Below are 21,074 nucleotides of genomic sequence, written 5' to 3' on the forward strand. Positions count from 1 at the left end.
TAGCTTGACTTTGATTGGACCTAGCCCCCAGGCTGCGCGTACATTTGCGAAGGCATGTATCTCGTTGCGCAGGGCTTTCCACATATCACGTTTGCGTATATCTAAGAGATACTGGACCTCTCTGAGGTGAAGGATGTATGACTGGATTTCAGGAGGTAGCCAATCCCAGTAACTCTATGAAAAGAAGGTGATGAAGTGAGTCTCAGTTGTCTAAGGAAGCTACGACCGTGCTTAGATAACAAGGCGTGTGACAGATCTCGCAGTACAACTTTTCTTTGAGCACTCCCTTGTTCACCAACTGATCGTCTAGTGCTTGGACGTAGCAATCGTAATGTGTGTAGTAACGACAACACTTGGTACGAGCGCAGGTTTCGGTTCTAAGGATAACTTTATCACATAGGGTGCACGTTATATAGATACTCACTGCTTCTTCATGTTGATCCATGTGTTGGTTCATCTCCTCGTCAGTGATCTCAGTCATGATTCAGCGCTCAATACAAGTGAAGACACTCAGAGTGCCGTGAACGGGTCGGTCCGCTCGTTTTATAGTAACGGTAAGATAGTGTCCAGTCTACGACCGGGGGGCGTGGTTGGGGGGATACCCCCTATCCCCTGGGTCTACTCATACCACGTGACTTCTACTTGAGCTGCGATAGGTGGATGACTTGTTTAAAAAGCGGGGGTCAATGCATTTCAGTTTTCGGACATGTCGGTTGAACCTAGACGCAGTCGTCGACTTCGAGGTCTGGCACCCGAAGAAGCGCTTATTCAACAAGTTTGCTTCATTTGTCAGAGAGATATCGACATCGGTTCCTTGACGCTATGTCAACACACTCCATGCTGCCATGTCTTCATGCACCGACGTTGCTACCAGGAGATGAGAAGACAAGTGCGAACCTGCGGCAACTGCCGACGCGTGATCGAGGATGATCAGACTGAGATCGTGCTGGAAACCGATGAGGAACTCGAGGATGATGATGATGATATCGATCCGTTCGTGTTACCGTCAGGTGCGAATGGCTTAGCTAGATTTAGGCGAGAGTTGACTCGATATTGTGATCAGGATAGACCTAGACGCTGTCATCACGAGGGGTCGTATATGTGGGATGAATTGCCGTATGGCGTCGACCCCGACATTTGGCAACGTTATTATGACATGTTGGAAAATTTCGTGACTCTGTTTACGAATGAAACCATGCACGTGCACGGATGCGTGCGTCTACCCGTAGAACCGACACGAGAGATCAGGAATGTTTTGTACCGTCTATTCATATTTAACACTCCTTACTCCACGTTTAACTTGATTCGAATTCTAAGGTTCAGACTCTTCTTTAGACGCGTGGAAGGACTAAGTAATATTGTGATTCAACATCTATGCGTATTACCCTTTCCTGGAGGACCATCGCTTTACAACGAGGACGGACTATGGAACTGACACTGTTTTTTCTTTTTTATAGTGTATGCACAACGTCAAAGAATTCGTGAGGACCTTTTGCATTTCAGAGACACGGGAAGACCCTTTGAGACGCACAATTCATTGACGCGTTCGTGGAATCACTTGCGATTTCCCATTCCGGTCACGGTGTGGTTCCACTACTATCGCGAGTTGGAGAACTTTGTGTTGAACTCAGAGGGTCGAAGCTCCCTGTACATTCACGGCACCGTGTTCATGCCATTCAACGTGACTGCGTTCGATCACATACGCATGGAAGTGTATCGCATGTTTTATTTCAACACCCCTTATAGAGTGTACAATTTCATACCCAGACTTAGGTTTCGGTTGTTATTCATATCTTCGACCGCGTACGTGGACCAAATAAGTGTCGAACGACTGTTTGTGACCTCCCATGTCTCTGATAGTCTGTACCACGATGGTATGACGTGTGAGTCTTGAAAAAAACAACAGCAACAACAACAAAGAGTGTAACTTTTCTTTTAATGATGACAACAAAGAGTGTAACTTACAATTAAAGTTTACAATTTCAAACGTTTCTTGGCTTGCATGATTTTCTTAACAACGCGTTCTGTCATGGTTTTACGTCCGGGTAATTTGTCGATGGCTTTGATCATCTTGGTGTCGGCTTTCCATTTGTCCTGTAAGTTCTTGGCCCTGGAATAGTCAATGTCGTGTTGTTTGGCCAGTTTGTCCAGACGATTGATCCCGGGGTCTCCGCGTGCTAGACGTTTCTTCAGTTTGGTACCAGGTCCCATGTACTGATAACCGGGCCAATGAAACTCGATTCCAGTCTTGCCCAACCATTTTTGAATGTCGATCCCGTACCCTCGTTGACGTCGTCGTCGTCTCATAGGAGGTGCTTTTTTCTTCTTAATCCGAGTCATATCTCAGTCTACGTCTTATCGGGGCGTCCCAATCTTCCCACCCTTCTCGTAACTTTTCTGCCTCTGTCTTCTTGGCCTTCTTATACTTCTTTGCCTTGCCTTTGGGACTGTAACCACCGTCGTCGTCGTCTTCAATACCGAGTGAACTCAGTAACTGCTTTCTTCCTGCAGAAAGGGCTGCCTTTTTCACACTCCCTTTTAAACTCTTGCGGGGTTTGGATTGAATGGTAGGTTTGGGCGTTTTCAGCTCCTTTTTAAGACCTGTCGTGTCAAGGGGTTCTTGTTTGATGATCACGGGGGGTGCTTGTTCTTTGTTGGCTCCCTTGAGGATCTGTTTCAACAGATTTTCTACGGGGGTGTCGACCATGCCTTCGGGTTGTGCCGTTCCTTGGTACGAGATAGGACCGCTTTTACCCGTCCGTATGCGTTTCACCAGTTTACTTTCTTCGGAGGCGATGGGTTTGGCCATCTTGACGGCAATGCTGTCAGGAATACGCTTGTCTTTCAAGATGATATGTTGTTCGGCGGCCAAACGACCCGCTTTGTCCAACAAGGCATTCTCTGTAATCTGACCCTTGTAATAATCTTGCAATCGATTGAAATCTTGAACGGGTACCATCATGACTTCGTTCATACCTTCTGACTCAGGGACGTATCAGGAAACTCGGACAATTCTCTCAAGGCCGTCTCGTAACAGTCTTGCCAGTACCGTATGGATTCGTCTTTCTTTTCCAACTCGAGTTTGAGACTTTGAACGGTTTGCTTGCCTTTACCGCACTCACTGCATAACTCGATGCACCCACCGGGCGGCGTGGTATCTCGTTTCGTTTGACAGGTTTGGCAAAAGTCATCGAATTTTAAAGCCATGTACTCTTGATACAGGGCGTGGTACTTTCTACCCCAGTACTCGGACGAGTCTTTCCATCGGGCTTCGCGTCGATTGGCATCTTGCAACAGCTGCACGAGCTTAGGAATGGTCTCGTCTTCTCTCGGCGGAAAATTGGGTACGACGTCGATCCCTTCCAAAGGGTAACCGTCTTCACTACGTCCTTTCACCGTACACAACATGCTTTGAAACAACCGCGTAATCCGCTCCAGAACCCCGCACCGTTTTGACTCAAGAGACGCTCTCTTCGACGCTTCAGGGAGTTTTTGCGTCTACCCACTTCGCGCAAAACCTTTTTATGTCTTTTCAGTTTCCCATAAGTCGTGGCGTCGATGGGTATCCTCTTTTTCAGCAAATTGAAAACCATCTCGCTGATGGCGTTGATCTGATCTTTGTCTGCGAATTGCAACATCCGTTGACGTTTTTTTCGATTGGCTTCTTTCAGGATGTCCGTCAAGAAACGGCGTTGTCGTTGTAACCGCTCCATCGTGGACTTATGCATACGATTGGATCGACGTACTCCTTTTATCGCTTTCATCTACGTCTGAAGGTCACCACATTGTCTCTGATTCCTTTTGCTGCTTGACCCGCTAATTTCAATGCCGCCGTAACAAAGGTAGGTGAGGGTCCCGATAAGAACATACTGGCTCCTTCGGCGATCTTGTCTACCAAGCGACGTTTGCGTCGTGCCAGTGCTCCACCCCTCTGTTTACGTCTTTTCTTGGGCTTTGGTTTATTTTTCATCATACTCGTCAAATCACCCCCTTTCTGTCTCATTCTTCGTCTCTTCCTCCTTCGGGCTGTCATGGTGACGAGTGAGGTGTACGACGGATTGTACAATCTCTTTTATCGTCTTCGCGTAGCGGCTTCGAGTGCTTTCTTGGCACCGTAACCGGCCGCTCCTGACGCTGCACCCAACGCCACCGCTTTACCTCCGGCTATCAGAGCGGGTATGAGAGCGGCTAAGGGAAAAATACCACCCTTCTGTCTCTTACGCGTCATCTTCCTCTTCTTACCCCTCATCATCATCATCTTATTACCCATCATCATCTTCTTACTCCTCCTTTTCAGCGTTCTTCTACGACCTACGTACATGATGTTATGAGGTACAAGCGTCTATCACGTGTCACTTTTATAGCGGCACGTGATGAAATCGTGTGTCGTAGTCTAGAACGTATCGGTCGAACGTAGGAGGTGTGAAATCCGTCACCACGTCGTCCAACGTTTGCATCTTGGTCAAAAACCCATCCAATTCATCCACACCCACCATCGCGTAGTTTCTCAGTTCGGTCAGCGTCTTTTCGTAGGTCGTGTAGGCGAACTTGGACATGTCCATCTTGAACGAATACTTCTTGAAATCGTTCCACCCTTTCAGTAAGGTGGCAAAAGCCGTCAATCCAATCGCTGCGTACCCGTCTTTCCACACGGATCCCAAGACGATACTCGCGGCTACACACAGTAAGGACAGTCCGTTGAGAATGGCGTTACACAATTTGTGATGATCAAACATCTGTCTTCGACACCACCAATACTTGTGATAGAAGGCATACAACCCGTCCAAACGTTTCAGCGAGTCCAACTCCACCACGGTGGTGAAAGGTTCATCCAATAGACAGACCGAAGTGCGGATACTTTTTTTCATCGTCGAGGGCGTCGTTTTTTCTTACGTCTCCACAGGCGTCGTACCCCTCGACTCGCAGCTGCACTGGCCGCACCAAGGGCAGCGGCCCTTCCAACTCGGATTCCTGTTCTCGCTGCGCGTTTACCCAATGCTTTAGCCAATGCCAAGGCAGCACCTTTACTGACCGGTGCTAACGTTGACAGGGCACTTGTAATAGCACCACCCACCTGCTTTCTCCTTTTATTTCTACCTCTTCTCATGGTTGTTCTCAGTTACGTACACTGGTCGAATTGCGTGTCACGGTAGGACGTTGTCCGTTTTTATAGGTGGTCGTGATCGTGTTGGTGGTCGTGATACCCGCAATGCGACGACCTGCGGCCGTTTGTTGTTGTTGTTGCAAAATCTCTTCCAGTTGTTGTTGCATCTCGGCTTGGTTGAGAGTACGGTCTCCTCGCCTTCTTCTTCGACCCCCTCGAGAAGGAGGTGTGGAGTCGTCACCGCTACTACTTGAACCTCCGCCTCCACCTCCGCCTCCTCCACCTCTGCCTCTGCCTCTACCTCTGCCTCTACCTCTACCGCCGCTCCCACTGGCACTACTTCTTCTGCGGCTCCCAGCATCACTGGACGACGTCGGCGTGTTTTGACGCGGGACGCGTCTAGGTCGTTTCCCTCCTCGGGTAGGTCTTGCCAATGGTGTGGCGTCTGTTATTCGGGTTGAACCGACACCCACTGTGACGTTGGAGCGCGAGGGTCCTGTGAGAGCGCTACCGACACCCGCAGGGACGTTGGTCTGTGACGCGCCCGCAGTGCCTACTCCGACTCGCGAGACATTGGGCAGGGGTGGTGTCGACAGTTCCGATCGCGGTGAAGGAACGGGAGTACTCGTTCGAAACCCTGACCCCAAAGGCGAATAATCGTCCAGAGCCGAAAGGTTGAACTCGTCACTGTCGATAGAGCTCATCTCTACTTTCTCTTGCTATCTTCTTCTCAGCGTGACCACTCGACCTCGCTCCTCAACATGATGTAAACTGATGGCATCGTACGAATCCCTCGTCTTTTAACACTCGGCTGATGACGCGTTGATCGTCCTGACTGGCGGGATGAAGATCCAATAGCATGTAACCGTAAGGGCGATCCGTGACCTTTCGAAACGTGTCCAACACCTCCTGCCATTGCGTGGGAAACGATTGCAAAAGTAAATTTCGTATCCCCAACTGATCCCGAGGGTTCTTGAAGGCCGCGATGTAATGCGCATTTCTGGAAATGGTCTTGGCGAATTTTCCGTTGGGAAATAGATCCTGACACAAGTAAATCACCGTGATGTTCCGATGATGCGAGTGTTTGGTGAAGAGATCCAACACGCGCTTGTCGTTGCCACCCTCGTCCATCAGATCGTCCAGGACCAACACACCACCTCCAGGAAACCATCGGGGTAACTGGTCGCTGTCGGGGATGCCTTCGTGAAACTTGACCCCGCCCTTCTTGAGCTTTTGGAAACCCTCTTGCCACGAGCCGTAGCAGTAATGAATACTCTTGGGCGGCTCTCGGAACAAGTCGCCGTTCTCCAAGAGCAGTTTGGTGGTGAACACTGTCTTGCCGCAGCCTGACGGACCTGCTATCAACAAACTCGACGGAGTGTGAAATTGAAACGCTTTGCGTCGTTCCATGATCTCGAAAAATGGTCTAGTGTCTCGAGACGCTCGGTGTTTTATCTGAACAACTTGGACAAGGGGGTCTTGACGGCAGGGATGCGTTTCAAAAGACCCAATAGGGTGACCTTACGATTAAAACAGATGGTTTTTTTCTTGGCACGCCTCTTGACCATGGCCCTCTGGGCAGCGGATCTTTTTTGAGTCTTGGCTGGCGCCGATCTCTTTTTTCTAGGTTTCTTGGCGAATTTTCTCAAGTCTCCAAACTTGTCTTCGTACCAATGCCTCTTTTTCATTCTTCTTTTCCTATCTTCTTTCTCGGAAAGCATAGGCTTTGATGGCGTGGCTCTCTTGCGTTTACTACGCGGGGTCACAGTCGCGGGTAATTCACCGGTGTCAAGGACACCCCTTGGAGCAGGTTGAAGAGCGACTCTTCTTGCGGGTCGTGGTTGTTTTTTTCGGACCATGTTGAAAGTACTCGGTTGAGGCGTTTTTTTACCAGGTTTTCCGTAGCGTTTTTCTAAATTGGCTATCACGTCGTCCAAATATCTATGCCCTCTAAACTTAAGATCCATGAAGTGAGTCTTGTTTTGTAGGGAACTCCATAATGAACAATTTTGGTTTAAACCGCACCCTTTTATTCATTACGACCACACAACCTCTTTTTGAACGCTTTTATTTTCAAACAGCTTACTTTAACAAATGACGCACTCCTCTAAAGGAACCGCACGTGTCCTGGTGACACTGGGTTTTACAAATCTTGCGCCAGGTCAACTCGTCCACAATCAAACGTTTCAACATCTGTCCTACTTTACGATCGTTCTCTACAAACTCGTTTTTCTTAAAACGACTCAAGAACGAGTTCATGTCACGACCTTCGGCTCGGTCGATCAGGAACATCAAGGCGTAGTCACCGCAACTCTGACTGAACAGGGACTGTAAACTCTTGCCGTTGTAAATATGGTACTTGAAATGACGGTCCAACCACGCTTGGAGAGGTTGGACGGTTCCGTACGCGTCCAACGGCAGACCGTAACTGTCCAGGATCTCGCACTTGTCCTTGTAGGCCCACAAAGCGATCCAATGCATGCCCGGTTTGTCGTGAGGGTCCGTGTTCACGATGTAAGCGGTCGGTCCTTCTTGAGGCAATGTCCTGGGAAGACGATCGCAAGGGACCGTCCCGTAAAAGACACAGCGTAGAGACGGATTCGTTCGTGCCAAATGATCCAATTGTAAATTATTCAAGGCTACTTTCTCCATTTTTTCTTCTCTCTCATTGATACACGTCGTAGGTGACCACTCGGTTCTCGTTGACTTCCAGCAAGTTCTCGAATTCGGCGTATAACAAGACGGTCAGGTTTTCTCCCGGGTTGGCTCCAAAATCAATCATCACACGCAGCTCGCCTGACTGCTTGGGGTTCAACACTGGACTGTCCAAACATCCGTTGGCTGTGTTGTCAAATACAAACAGGTTGCTTCTCTTGCCGTGACCCCAGTCCACTTTTCTTACCATGTTTCCTTTTCCACGACACAACGCTCCCGAGGCTTGGAGGAATCTGTAGTAGCCTCTCTGATCTTTTTCGTCCCCATCGTGATCGAGCTCCAAGGTCTCGTAGGGGTATTCTTCACCTCTCACCAATTGTTTGATGGAGGAGATATTGAATCTTCCAAAATTGAACGGACTCTCCGTGATGGTTCCATTGAAGGCAGCTTGTTTCAACATCACTACTACTAACCGATTAGGTAGCTGATTGTGGAAAGGATTGTTGCACTCGAAATGACGATCGTCGCTGGGATGAGAGTAAGTACGAATTTCTCCTCTGACCGTGGGGTAAGTGACCACTCTTCCACTTTTCATGTTAGACATGACTTCTCGGTACACCGAGGGAGTCACTCTCACTTGAGACAGGAATAATCTCACATTCACGTCGGGTTCGGTCAGTCTCAGAGAAGTGGCACCACCCCATCGGATGGTCCACAGAGCGGGGTCATTGAAGTACATGTCTATCTGGATCTGCACGCCGGGTACCATTAACTTGCTGAGATGAAACACTTCCAGGTAAGGTTTGAACCTCAGAGTCACTCTCTTTCCACCGAGGAACTGGACTCGTGCATCGACCAAGTTCTTGAGATCTTGTGGTAGCGCTTTGTAATCATTGTGAGCTGGATTTAGCTTATTGGCAGTCAATTGATCTGCATCTCCGTCGTCGGGTACGCCGAGACAATTGTACCACCCATTGGGTGCCAGGATCGTTTCACCGTCGTCTCGGTCGTAGTTCAATAGCGCTTCTAGGTAGGCTTTGTAGTGGTAAGTATCGGTCTGTGGGCTGATGAGAGTCCCATTCAATCTCACGTTGATCTGTTTGAAGAGGGTGTTGGCAATATTGTTGGCGAGACCCAGTACATCCGCAGCCAGCAGATTCGAAGCGTCACTTTTCTTGACGCCCCATTCCACTTCAAAGAAACTCTCGTTCAAGTCGATAAAGTCTTCCTGAGGGTCGACTTGAAACGTTACCGGGTTGATGCCCGTATTGAACGGATTGATTCTCACCACACGGCGAGACGCCATACTCAGATCCGTGGGAGGGACACTGAACATGTTCAGGCGAGGGTTACGAACCCCCGCCGACCTGGCATGAGCCACCATGTCCGTCATCGTCGTCTACGTCGTCGTCGTTTCCTTCTCACCGCGGACTTTACCCAACGATAGTTTGGAAGTTTTGAGCGTGCGCGGAGGATCGAACCACCTTTATACGTACGTACCCCTCCAGGGATACGTCTCACGCGCCTCGAGTAGATGGGAATCATATTCCAAAGAGGTCTTTTCTCACTCTTTTGGACAACGCACGTTGGATCTCTTGCGTCGCTTTACGTTTCACGGCTCGGGTCGCTCCTCTCTTGACCCCTGCGAGTCCTCCTCTCCAATTGGGCTTTCTTCCTTTGCCGCCCGCATTTAAACCTTTCACCCCCTCCATGGCCGCCTCGCTCAAAACGTCTCTTAGAATGGTAGGACCTCGTTTCTTGGCTTCTCTCCAGATGGGTCCGAATCCGTCTCCAGATTGCTTGATTTTATCGGGCTGAAATCGTACTAGGGCTCCACCGATCATGATTTCTTGAAGTGTAACGTCACGATCGTATTGCCGCTACCAAACTTCACTAGTTTACCACTTGTCTCAGCCACTTGCACCTCTATAATGTCGAGGACGTCTTTGCGCACGGGAATATATTGAATGTGGTAAGGTTCGAAATACTGAGTACCTTCACCTTTTCGAATCAAGTTGACCTCTCTCAGTAAATCCGTGACTTGATTCCCCACCACGCTACTGCCTCCCACGTCGGAGTACATAAACAGGGGACGCGAAGTGCTCCCCACCACGGCTTCGAACGCCTTGTTCAGGTTCAGAAAACGCCAATCGCAATAGATGCTGAGTTTCAAAAAACTGTCACCCGATGATTCTGTTTCGACTACCCAAAAAGCAGGTAATCCATCCGAATCGTGTAAGTCCCCGACGATGCCAATGTCTGGAATTTCATCTTTGAAGAATTCGATCTGCAAGTTAGGTCCCAGTTCGTACGTACGTCCATTCTTAACGAGCCATCCCATTTTAATAGCCAGGTCGACATTGAATTGTAATGCAGGCACGTCTGTGATGGGTCGTAAGGTATCCTCATTGTGTGTGACCAATTCATTGCCTTCCCACTTGAAGTCTACGTAGGTTCTCTTCCCATCAGACGTGACATATTTGGCACCTAATTTGGGTCCATTGTCCGCGAAGATGCGTTGTCTCTGGAAATAGGCGATCATGGATTTCATGAATCCAACTCCATCCACGTTTTGGAACACCTCTTTGAGAGCCTCCGTATCGAATCGGGTGGCTCCCAGATTATGTCCGCTACCGAATAGGCGTCGCCACACGTAAGCGGCCAAGGTGACTTTTTTATCGTCAGGATCAGTCGGCGACAAGGAAAAAAGCGTCACTTGATCATCCGGCAAGGTGATGCTGCTCATCCCCACTTTCCATCCTAGTCCCTCCAGGCGTATGGGATTAGGCAACCTGATCTTGAAATTGTTCGCCACGTTTTTAGGAAACTCTCCCTTACTGCTGTGACTGGGTAAGCTGACGTAAAAACTCATCCTTTCTTGAAATGCAGCGTGATCGTGGTCACGCCCGATGCAAAGTCCACCAGTTTTCCGTCGTCCTCAGATACTTGCACCTCAACAATGTCAAAGACGGACGATCGCACCGGTAGATATAGGATGTGTCTCGGTTGAAAGTCGACGACGTTCGTATCGTAATGAACTTGTTTCAACAGATCCGTGACTTGATTTCCCGTCACCATGCTCTGTCCCACATTCGAATACACGAACAAGGAACGACGGTTCCTACAGAACGCCTCTTCGTAACTACGATCCAGGTTCGTGAACACCCAATTGATGAAACAACTCAAATGTAAGGCTCTCGAGTCGATCCTGTAAAAAATCTCGTCCCCATTATTCGTGGCCACGACCAAGTCCGTGGCATTGGGTACGACCTCGGTGGGAAATTCTTTTCTCAAGTTGGGTCCCATGACGTAACCAGGTTGTCCGTTTTTCAACGTTCCAAGCTTGATCCATTTCATCTTCTTGGCCAATTCCATGCCGATGGACATCTGTGGATACCTAGCATTATCATTGATCTTGAGAGTGGTGCACGTTCTCGAGTTGTCGATGACGCATTCTCCATTCTCGGCCCGACGCATGACCGTGTACAGCAATTCGGTGGGATCGTTGGCATTGCTCTTTTTCTTGAACATTTGCAGGCCGTGCACCGTTTGATCCCTCAAACCCATCATGTATCGATCTCTTATAATGTTCATGAACTCGGTACCGGTACTAGGTGTGAAGTCCAAATCACCTTCTTTAATCCGGATCGTTTCTTCTGTGTAGAGGTTGTGTCGAGGATTTAACAGCACCAACCACCAGAATTGAAACAGAATATTATCTTCATAGTCCATCTTACGCACCGCAGACGGAAACGAGAGGTCGCTGACACCCACTTTCCATCCCTGTTCTCTCAACTGTAACGGGTTCGGCAGACGGTTCTTGAAACTGTTGGCCTTGTTGTCAGGAAACTCTTTCGTGCTGGCATTGCTCATCAACTGCACGTAAAGTTCACTGGGAGACTCAACCATCCTTAAAGTGTAATGTCACCGAGGTCACACCCGATGTAAAATCCACCAGTGTTCCATCGTTCTCGGCCAATTGCACCTCCAATATATCCATCACGTTGCTTCGTACGGGTTTATATTGTATGTGGGCGGGTTCGAACGTCACCTTGTCAGGGTCGTGAGGGACTTCTCTCAAGAGATCCGTCACGCGATTCCCCGTGATCGTGCTGCGTCCTACATTCGAATACAAGTACATGGGTGAGCGAATACTATGACTGACTTGGACGTCACCCCCATAGTGCTCATCGTAGAGCTCGTCCAGATATTCAATGCGCCAATTGCAATAGGGACTGAGCTGTAAGGACCCATCGTTCGTGATGTTCCAAAAATTCGTGGATTGCACGTTGAGTTGATCTTTCCAATCGAGTTTGAAAGGGGGTACCACATCGTCCTTGAAGAGTTTAATCACGTGATGACCCAATCTGTAATCGGATAGTCCAGGCTTTTCCACCCACTTGAGTTTCTTGACCAATTCAGGACCAAACCATATTTTCGGACGCAATAGTACCGTGTTACCTGGAGTTTCATCGAGGAAGGTATCCGTATTGTCGATGATTAATGTGTCCCCTTCCCAACGAAACACCGCGTAGTACTTCTTCCCGTCGGCAGTGCGTAGAGTTTCTTTTTCATTTTCCATGAAGTGTGTCAGACGATCTTGGTAACGACCCACCAAGTATCGAATGAGCGATTTCCCACTCGTGACTTTGACTCGGTCCTCGTGAAGATCTGACCCACGGATGGTAAAGGTGTTACGGTAGGGATTAGGATACCATTTACCGTCTGAACTCAGTGTTTGTGATTCCATACTCCATTTAAATTCCAAAAGTTTGTCGTCGTCTTCGAAGAGGTGGGGTCGGTGAGGTAGCTGTTGGAAACGTCGAGGGGGTGGAGGCGGATAAGAAACACTACTCAAACCCACTTTCCACTCCTTGTCGGACTCAAACAGGAGCGGGTTCGGCAGACGATTCTTGAAACTGTTGGCCTTGTTGTCAGGAAACTCACTGGTGCTAGCATTGCTCATCAACTGCACGTAAAAGTCTCTCATTGTTTCTTAGTCTTGGGCTTTTGGGTCACGTACAAGCCTTTTTTATCCACCCAACTGTCGTACTTGACTGGCCAACCTTTCCAGCGCACCAAGACTTTATCCCCTTTTCGTTTGACGATCTTCTCGATGCGGAACAAATCGTCGTCTTTCACGTTCACCTTTTGCAAATCCTGCACGTAAAACGTGCCCTCGACCGCAGTGCCGTCCCATTCTTCCACCTTGTACGTGGTGACCTTCCCAGGACGCACTCGGCGTATCACAAACACCTCCTCGGTCCAACCGGGTAAATACCCTTTCTTGAACTGACGGAACTTCTTGTTCAATCTCACACGATCCCCGACGTTGAGTGTCGGTCGTCTCGATGTTTTACCCTTTTTCTTTCCGTAAAGAGTCTCCCATACGTCATCGCTATTGGCTAAAGTCACTTGATTGGGAGCCATCTTGATACTGCGATGATACGATCGATTGTACCCTCGGACTAGATCTTGTAACACGGGTACAAACTTCAACGTATTCTTCACGGTGAAGTACCGGTATAAACGTTCTTTCAGGGTCCGATTGAACCGTTCCACCACGCTGGCTTTCGTATCCCCCCGAGTCGAAAAATGATGAATGCCTTTCTGCTTCATCAAATCCTGAAACGTCTTATTGTAGAATTCCTTCCCGTCGTCCGTCTGAAGATTGAGGGGTTTTCTATCTCCTTTCAAGATCTTAGCCATGCCCTCCGTCACCGCTTTACCCGTCTTGCTCTTCAAGGGCTGGACCCATGCATGCTTGGAAAACACGTCCACGACCGTCAAGAGATAACGGTACCCTCGATTGTACCTGGCAATGTTGCCCACCTCGATCAGGTCTGCCGTCCACTGCTCGTCGATACCGAACACCACCACCGGGGCTGTGGGAAACCGACGACGTCTGGGTTTGTGCAACGTGTACCCCAAATCACGCTGCAGGACCTCTCTTGCACGGGGTACCGAGATCTTATTGGCCTTAGCGAATCGCGTCAGACCACCCAGACTACCGGGTCTGGAAGGATCCCTATACCGTCCCAGTAACGTTCCGGTCGAAAGCGGCTTTTGCTTCTTCTTCTTTTGACTTTTCTTCATAGTCTATAAAGTTTGTACACGCACCGTCTCCACAACTCGAAACGTTGCTCACGTACCTCGAGATACTTCTTAAATGAATCGGGCTGGCGTTTCAACCACAAGATATAAACGACAAAACGCATCACGTTGGTTTCGACGTCGGTATAGTCAAACACCTCCAAGGGCGAATCGCTTAAATCGTAAGGAATGGGTTCACCCTGACCGTATCGTGCATAGACACTAGCGCACTTGTAACACAAGGTCGTCCAACACCATCGATCGGTTAGGGTCGTGCACATTCTCGAGATAAACCAACTCAAAGCATGAGACATGATGATTTGAACCCAATTCTTTTATTCACACTTTCTTATAGGTACAAAAAACGTCGTGATTGGTTCTTACATAAAAATCGACTCTGATTGGATAACAAGAAAAAAGAAGGCAAAAAATACCTAGTCTGAATCTGAATCAACGTGTTCCTTGATCTTAAGATCTCGTCCGTACTCATTATCACAGTCTTCCTCGTAGGTATCCATAGCATAATATCTACAATTTTTCCAGCAACATTCCCCTTTACCGGGTCTCCACTTCAGGGCTTCAACCTCGTTCCCCTTCACATAGAATGCTTGTCGCATACTCTCCTTACACTCACCACACAGGTCATCCTCATCGGCTTCAATGGCACTAAAGAAAAACCGATCCTTCCACAGATTACGCTGATGCATGAGATCGTAGATCAACTCTTCCAACTTCAGACACGTTTCCCTGTAATCTCCCTTTCTGAAAGTCAGTAACTCAGCCACCCTGGGACTCTCGTCTGACTCCAACACCCGTCGTGATAGGTCGCGAGAAAAACGTAAGGGTTCAAACAGATCACGGATGGCCTCACTCATCCTGAACGTGATGTGATTCGTGGCGATCAAACAGACACGCTCAGCGTCCACGATGGGATCACGACAAGGAACGAATTTGAATTGCCCGCTACCACTTCTGTACATCACGCGACACCACTCACCACAGAACAAAAACACGTGTTCGTTCTTCTTCATCATCTCCAAAATCGTACCACCCCAGTCAGGACGACGTCTCATCAAGAGCTCAAAAGACCACAGGCTATCGGGTATTTGACCTAACGGTTCGAAGAGATTGTCAAAAATGTACATGTCCACTCTGACATCCTGAATGGCATCGAGATCTCTTAACGTGTGTACCTTCTGATCCAATATCTGATACACGAGATCACAAATCTGGTTCGAGTTGCTATAGTAATTCATTCTTGACACCACTCAGACAAACTCGTTAAACTTCTTTCCTTCTCGATCCGCTCGCTTCGTGATCTCCAAGCCAGACAAATGAGGATAGCAATCACGCACACCCCAGTCAATCAAGTGCCTCTGGAGCCTATAGTACAAAGGAGAGACAAGACGTATCTCCAAATCAATTATCCTAGCGTGTAAAGGGTATTTTTTGCCTTCTGTTTCGACTGAATCCACTACAGCATAAGCTCTATTCAGCTGCTCTCTCAGATCTTCAATGATCTCTTGCAAGTCTCTCTCATCCAAAATCCTAGGATTCATCACCTCGAATGATTTCACTGTGTCGTGCGTGCTCCTTTTATACCCCGCGCGCGTCACCTCCACATTCACTCAGTACGCGTACTTTCACGGATCACGCGCTCATTTTTTAAACCAATCGAAATGAATACAATCACATGACACGACTCTGATTGGGTCACCAAATTTACTATAAAGTCGAACCGCGTATTCCGACACGAGTCACTCTTCAACAGAAGTCATGGATTCACACACAGAACCCGTCAAGAAAAAGAAAAAAATGTCCAAAAAGAAACTGGAACTTCACTTACCCAAGAGAGTGGAAAGAGAAGGTAAACTACAATCCACTTTAGATAGATGGTTATTTAAAAAACCTCGTGCCAGACTCCGTTTCAAAGAACGCGTCCTCCTCAAAGAGATCACCCCGGACTCGGTCAGTTGGACCACCGTCCCTCTCAAAGGCTTCTCGGAACCCTTGAGCGCCTTTTCCATCCAACGCCAAGAAGTCAAACGACAAATGAAAAGTAACCATGCCCAGCGAAGGCAAAGACTGACACTCAAAAACATTCGAAAAACCAGACATATCCTAGAAACCATGCTAAGAGAAAACACCTTGATGGGATACTAACTCTATATTTCATCATATAGACAATGAAAAGCTACCTGCCATTCAAGGTGGATGCCTGACCGTGATCAGTGACTCACCTCCTCGAACCGTGCAAGTCCTGGAACCCCTGGGACTCGATAGGTTCAAGAAAGACAACCTCATAGAACTACCGTCTGAAGTGGATCACCGAGGAGAATCAACCGAAGTCCAAGTGCTGGAGGAATTCGACCCCGATCAGTTCCTGAACCAAATGACCCCCCAAGTTCCCATCTGCCCACGATGTATGGTACCCATGAAATACGGGTGTGTGAAAACCAAAGAAGGGGGTACCTGGTTTGAGTATTACCGATGTCCCTCTGAACGATTCTACACCAAGTGTTATGTGACCTGTGGTGTTAATGAAGGTGTGGGTGCATACATAAAACGCGTCGAAGAACAGACCCACCCCTGCTACAGGAACATCGACCCAGCCCGTTTCCGATGTCTATGCAACAAGTCACTGGTCTTAGCCACCTCCCACTCCAAGTCCAACCCAGACAGGCTCTATCTCAAGTGTCCCAAGCGTAATTGCAAGTTCTTTCAATGGATCAACGAATACCCACGCGGGATAGCCCAAGACATACTGATTCATGGACAGAACCCCAACTAAGAATGGCAGGGTAGCGCAGTGGAAGCGCGTTGGGCTCATAACCCAGAGGTCCGAGGATCGAAACCTCGCCCCGCCCATTTTAACACAGACACAGTTTTTTAAAAAACACTCCGTTTTTTATTTTTTTCTACACATTAGGTAAACTATCATTTGCATCTATCATAGATCTCATTGTCACTTGATTACATTGGTTAAACGTGCTGTAATAAAAGTTAATGACATTGACATAGCGTTTCGCCGTCTTCTTTTGTTTTCGAGTCCACGTAGACTGAAACGGTTCGAAACCGTAGCACAACATCATTCGGTGAAACGTGATCCTGTCCACAGGCGGCTTCACTGTCTGGTTCCAAACAAGGTTCTTACGAATACACTTGATGGCATTAAACAAAGTTCTGCCAAACACTTTCTCTGCAACGCGATATTGGCGTCTGCTACGTGTCCAATTCTCACGCTGTTCGTCCACGAAGCACAGGATCTGGTGCAACATCACCTCGAGCTGACTTGAGTCCCTAAAACGGATAAACCACCGACGGCCCGACAACAAATCTCGGATCGGGAAATCCATCGCTTCGTAAAAGCGTGTCCATGCCTCGTCCATCATATAGATCGCCTCATCGTAGGTCACATCAGGTTTTCTCGGCACGTGGTTTTGCAGACCAATCTCTCTAAGGGCCATAGCGACGCTCAAAAACTCAGAGTGATGCGCCAACGAGGTCGATCCGCTTTATGAAGTCACACACCAACCAATCACAGCTCAAGTAGAAGTCACGTGGTATGAGTAGACCCAGGGGATAGGGGTATCCCCCAACCACGCCCCCCGGTCGTAGACTGGACACTATCCTGCAGTACGTATAAAACGAGCGAGTCGGACCGTTCACTCCAAGTCATTCAACTTGTATGGGAGCCCATTATAGAAGACTCTGGACCGTCACGTTGCTGTATCTTCTCAACGTCCCAAGTGAGTAATGGAAGCGTTAGAGCGTTGTAATTACGAGTTAAACACCTTGAGAAATCGAGTGAGTGAGTGGATGAAGGATGAAGAAGAGACCCCTTTGTACAGGGACCTAGAAAACCTTTTAGGTTTCATCGGGGTGGCTCTGGACGCAGTCGATCTTTTATTCCTCGAAGAGAGTATGACGGTCGCCGACGAGGACGACATAAATGATCTAGTGATTCATGTAGACTGGGTACGAAACGTATACAGACAATTATTATGAAAATATTTTTTCAGACATGGAACACGACCATTGCTACGTATGCAAACAAAAAAGACCATGCTGCCGCAAACCAATCCTCGAATTGGGTAGAAATGGGACCCACGACAAATCAATACGCCCCGTCAAGGGACAGTTGAGAGAAGCCTGGGGACTAGGGTGCGTATGGAAAACCTGTTGCGGGGCCATCTATGGCATGTACATCGACACGGAAACTAACCGTTACCAACCCGTCTTCCTGGGAAACCACTATGCTGAGGCCCTGTCACGTGTCAATCATGTTAAATCGTTCTTGTAAATAAAAGGGCGCAGGTCACTAGGATCTTGCACACGTCCCACTATGTAAAATCAAGTCGTGTCCAATAAAAAATGTTGTTGTTGTTCCATTTTTTCAGACTCATGTCATTCGCTAACCCAAAGTGTCTATGGTGTAAGGAAGGATTCACCCCTAATCACAGTATCAACGACTACTTTGTGAGCATTTGTTGCGACCAATTCTATCACGGAACCTGTAGATCACGCCACTCGCCAACACACTGCCCTCATTGCAAAACCGTGAATTTCGGTGAACCTCACGATGACATCCCCAAAACCAAGTCCTAAAGAGGTAAGCGCTTCGATGGTCTAAAACGGTTAAAAATTGAGTCGTGGCCCTTAAAAATTTTTATTTTTTTCCCTAGAGACCCCTGGCCTGTAAAATCAAATTAGATGAACCACACCCAGGCGAAGATGTCATGCTCCTCTTCCTAGACCAACATTTTCCCTACCCGTGGTACCTGAGAAAAGACCTCTCAGACATATGGCCCTTCGGACGCGTGTTCGAATCATCCTCAGGCCTTCACGGAGAATTTATCGCACCACAGACCATGATGCTATCCCTCGTGCACCTAGGAACCCATGACGTGCAAGCCCTAGGCATGATGAAAAATATCACACAACAAACCATGTATATTCTCTCGTTAAAGGATCTTTATTAAAAAAAATGTTTTTCACTCTGTGGGTTGTCGTGGTGAAATTTCCTTCACAAATGCTTGGTACGCCAACTCTTCTCTATTGGCAGCATCGCCCCTCCACTCCTTCCATCCTGCCAAAAATCCATCCGGCAAATTCTCCAAACACACAGGGTCATTAAACGATCTTGACGCGTCCGCAAGCATCTTATCAGACAGCATTCTTCGGAACCTCATCGCCTCATCCGCCAGCTTCGTCACTTCTTTCTTCAGGACAACATCCATGGCGTCAGAAATCGCGGTACTCATTATCCTTCCAAGAATACCCTCATGAACTGCATTCAACGCTCTCTCTGCAAAGTCTTTGTCGTGCGGCAACACCTCTTCAGCAACACTCTCCACCTTCGCCTTGATATCCCTTGTTGGCAACCTCATTCTTGTCGATCCACAAAAACAATACTCACTCGATACTCCCGCAAACCCCTTTTTATAACCCCTATACGAACCTCGATTTCAGGCATTGGCTAGCGCCCTATTTGGACATGCACGTGACCTTCTCTGCGCATGCGCGACCTATGTGACGTCACGGGCGCCCTGTTTTTTATAAATAGGCGCCATCTTGTTTATGCAAATTAGCAAATCCTGCAATCTGATTGGTCGAGAGCCTTTTTTAATGATATGCACGGCCTTCTGATTGGCTACCGCCCACACAAGCGTCCTATACTACTGTGGTTCGCTCCAGACTCCGTCCACACTACGCCGGAGGAATTTAAAAACGCATACAGCTTTATTTCTACGGTTAGGCCTACGGTCCAGAGTAATTCGTCACGCAAAAGGAGCTTTTCAATAACGCTCTTCAAACCTGAGAAATTTCAAAACACCGGCTTTGAGTTTTCGTGTGGACGGAAAACATTTTAAAACGGACCTTTTAGAACACGATAGGATCAGGAGAACCACGTGATTTTCCTGGCTGAGACTTCCTCAACCAAAGATATATTTTAAATTGCTCCGGTGTAGTGTGGACGCTTCTAGGCTCCTAATGAAGTCAATAATCAGACACGGGAGCTCCTGGACAGTATTATTATCCGGTATATCACAAGTTACTTATGAAAATTGAAGCTCACAGGCGCGCAAATCTTTGTATATTACACTCTCTTTGGTAGAGATAGCGTGTTCGTATGTTCGGATGAAAGGAGTTCTGTCTGTTTTGCCAATATACGTCGATTGACAACCGGGGCAGCTGAATTTGTACACAACATGCGATTTACTCAATGGTGGTAACACAGGGAGCACGCAATCTTGTTGAGTAGGAAGAGAGTGAATAAAGGAATGAAGAGAACGAAAACTTTACCTTTGTCTCCTGTTGTTATTTCTTACGCTACCCGCTTACAGGGAAAACCGCTACCTTCAAGTCCTGCGTAACACTGCAGTGCTGAACTCGTTTTCAGGCCATTTCGCGCTCTGCAAAAATGTTTTTGGTTTACATATAACATTGCGCGCCTCCCATACAAGTAGTATGCAATGTTTTTTTCCGTTGGTTCGAGCCTAATTTTATTTTCTATTGACAGTAAAATATTTATAGCAAAAAGAAATTGACAGACACTGTAGCCTTTTTCAGTGGGAGGCGCCGTGACCTCATGGTTGGTGCACTCGTCGCCGAATCGAGCGGTCCAGGTCCGCCAGCCCTGGCCGGGGACATTGTGTTGTGTTCTAGGGCAAGACACTTTACTCTCACAATGCCTCTCTCCACCCAGGTGTATAAATGGGTACCGGCAGACTTAATGCTGGGGGTAACCCTGCGATGGACTGGCATCCCATCCAGGGGGGAGTAGAAATACTCCTAGTCACTTCATGCTACAGAAACCGGAGATACGCTTCAGCCGGATGCGCCACTTGGCTCGTATGCAGACTTTACCATAGTCTTTTTCACCCTTAACTTTTCTCATGTTTTTGCATTACAACATGTATGTGAGGCAATTTATCAACATTCTTTGTCTGTGTATCAGTTGAATACTTAGGTATTTATCAACCTGTGAACATTCTCAACCAGCTCCGGCTCAGTAAGGGTCTGACCGCGGCTGCATGGGCCGAGAAGGAACTGGCTCAGAGGATGAAGTGGCCGAGGGGGAAATGGGGTAGACTTTGGGGCCTCCCTTCCTTCCTCTCTCTGCTTTCCTCTTTCTTCCCGCTTTCTCTTCGTCCCATCCTCGACTAGAGCCTGTTCACAGGCCAAACTTGATAAAAGGACGTAAATTTAAAAACATAAA

The 21,074-nt window shown here is 47.9% G+C and overlaps 2 protein-coding genes across 2 annotated transcripts; both read right to left on the reverse strand.

The window, feature by feature from the left end:
• Nucleotides 1-7,416: 7,416 nt before the first annotated feature.
• Nucleotides 7,417-9,626, reverse strand: LOC149104400 (uncharacterized protein F54H12.2-like). The gene has a single exon (XM_089271914.1). The coding sequence runs from the start codon at nucleotides 9,150-9,152 to the stop codon at nucleotides 7,770-7,772; it is 1,383 nt and encodes a 460-aa protein (XP_089128040.1). The 5' UTR covers nucleotides 9,153-9,626; the 3' UTR covers nucleotides 7,417-7,769.
• Nucleotides 9,627-11,572: 1,946 nt separating this feature from the next.
• Nucleotides 11,573-13,855, reverse strand: LOC149104401 (uncharacterized). Its single transcript, XM_089298895.1, has 2 exons — nucleotides 13,271-13,855; nucleotides 11,573-12,632 (listed from the first exon to the last, which is right to left on the reverse strand). The coding sequence occupies exons 1-2, from the start codon at nucleotides 13,853-13,855 to the stop codon at nucleotides 11,661-11,663; spliced, it is 1,557 nt and encodes a 518-aa protein (XP_089155021.1). The 3' UTR covers nucleotides 11,573-11,660.
• Nucleotides 13,856-21,074: the final 7,219 nt, after the last annotated feature.

This window comes from Orbicella faveolata, unplaced genomic scaffold (genome assembly GCF_042242905.1).
Source record: "Orbicella faveolata isolate gen_17 unplaced genomic scaffold, um_ofav_v1 contig_34, whole genome shotgun sequence".
NCBI classification, from domain to species: Eukaryota; Metazoa; Cnidaria; class Anthozoa; order Scleractinia; family Merulinidae; genus Orbicella; species Orbicella faveolata.

Excerpts from the sequence above, each read along its gene's own strand:
- LOC149104400 (XM_089271914.1), bottom strand. The coding sequence starts at position 9,152 with ATGACGGACATGGTGGCTCATGCCAGGTCGGCGGGGGTTCGTAACCCT.
- LOC149104401 (XM_089298895.1), bottom strand. The coding sequence starts at position 13,855 with ATGAAGAAAAGTCAAAAGAAGAAGAAGCAAAAGCCGCTTTCGACCGGA. Across the intron at positions 12,633-13,270 it reads GTTTATACCGGTACTTCACC|GAGTGGAAAGTGGGTTTGAG; the intron begins GTGAAGAATACG and ends GAGTCCGACAAG.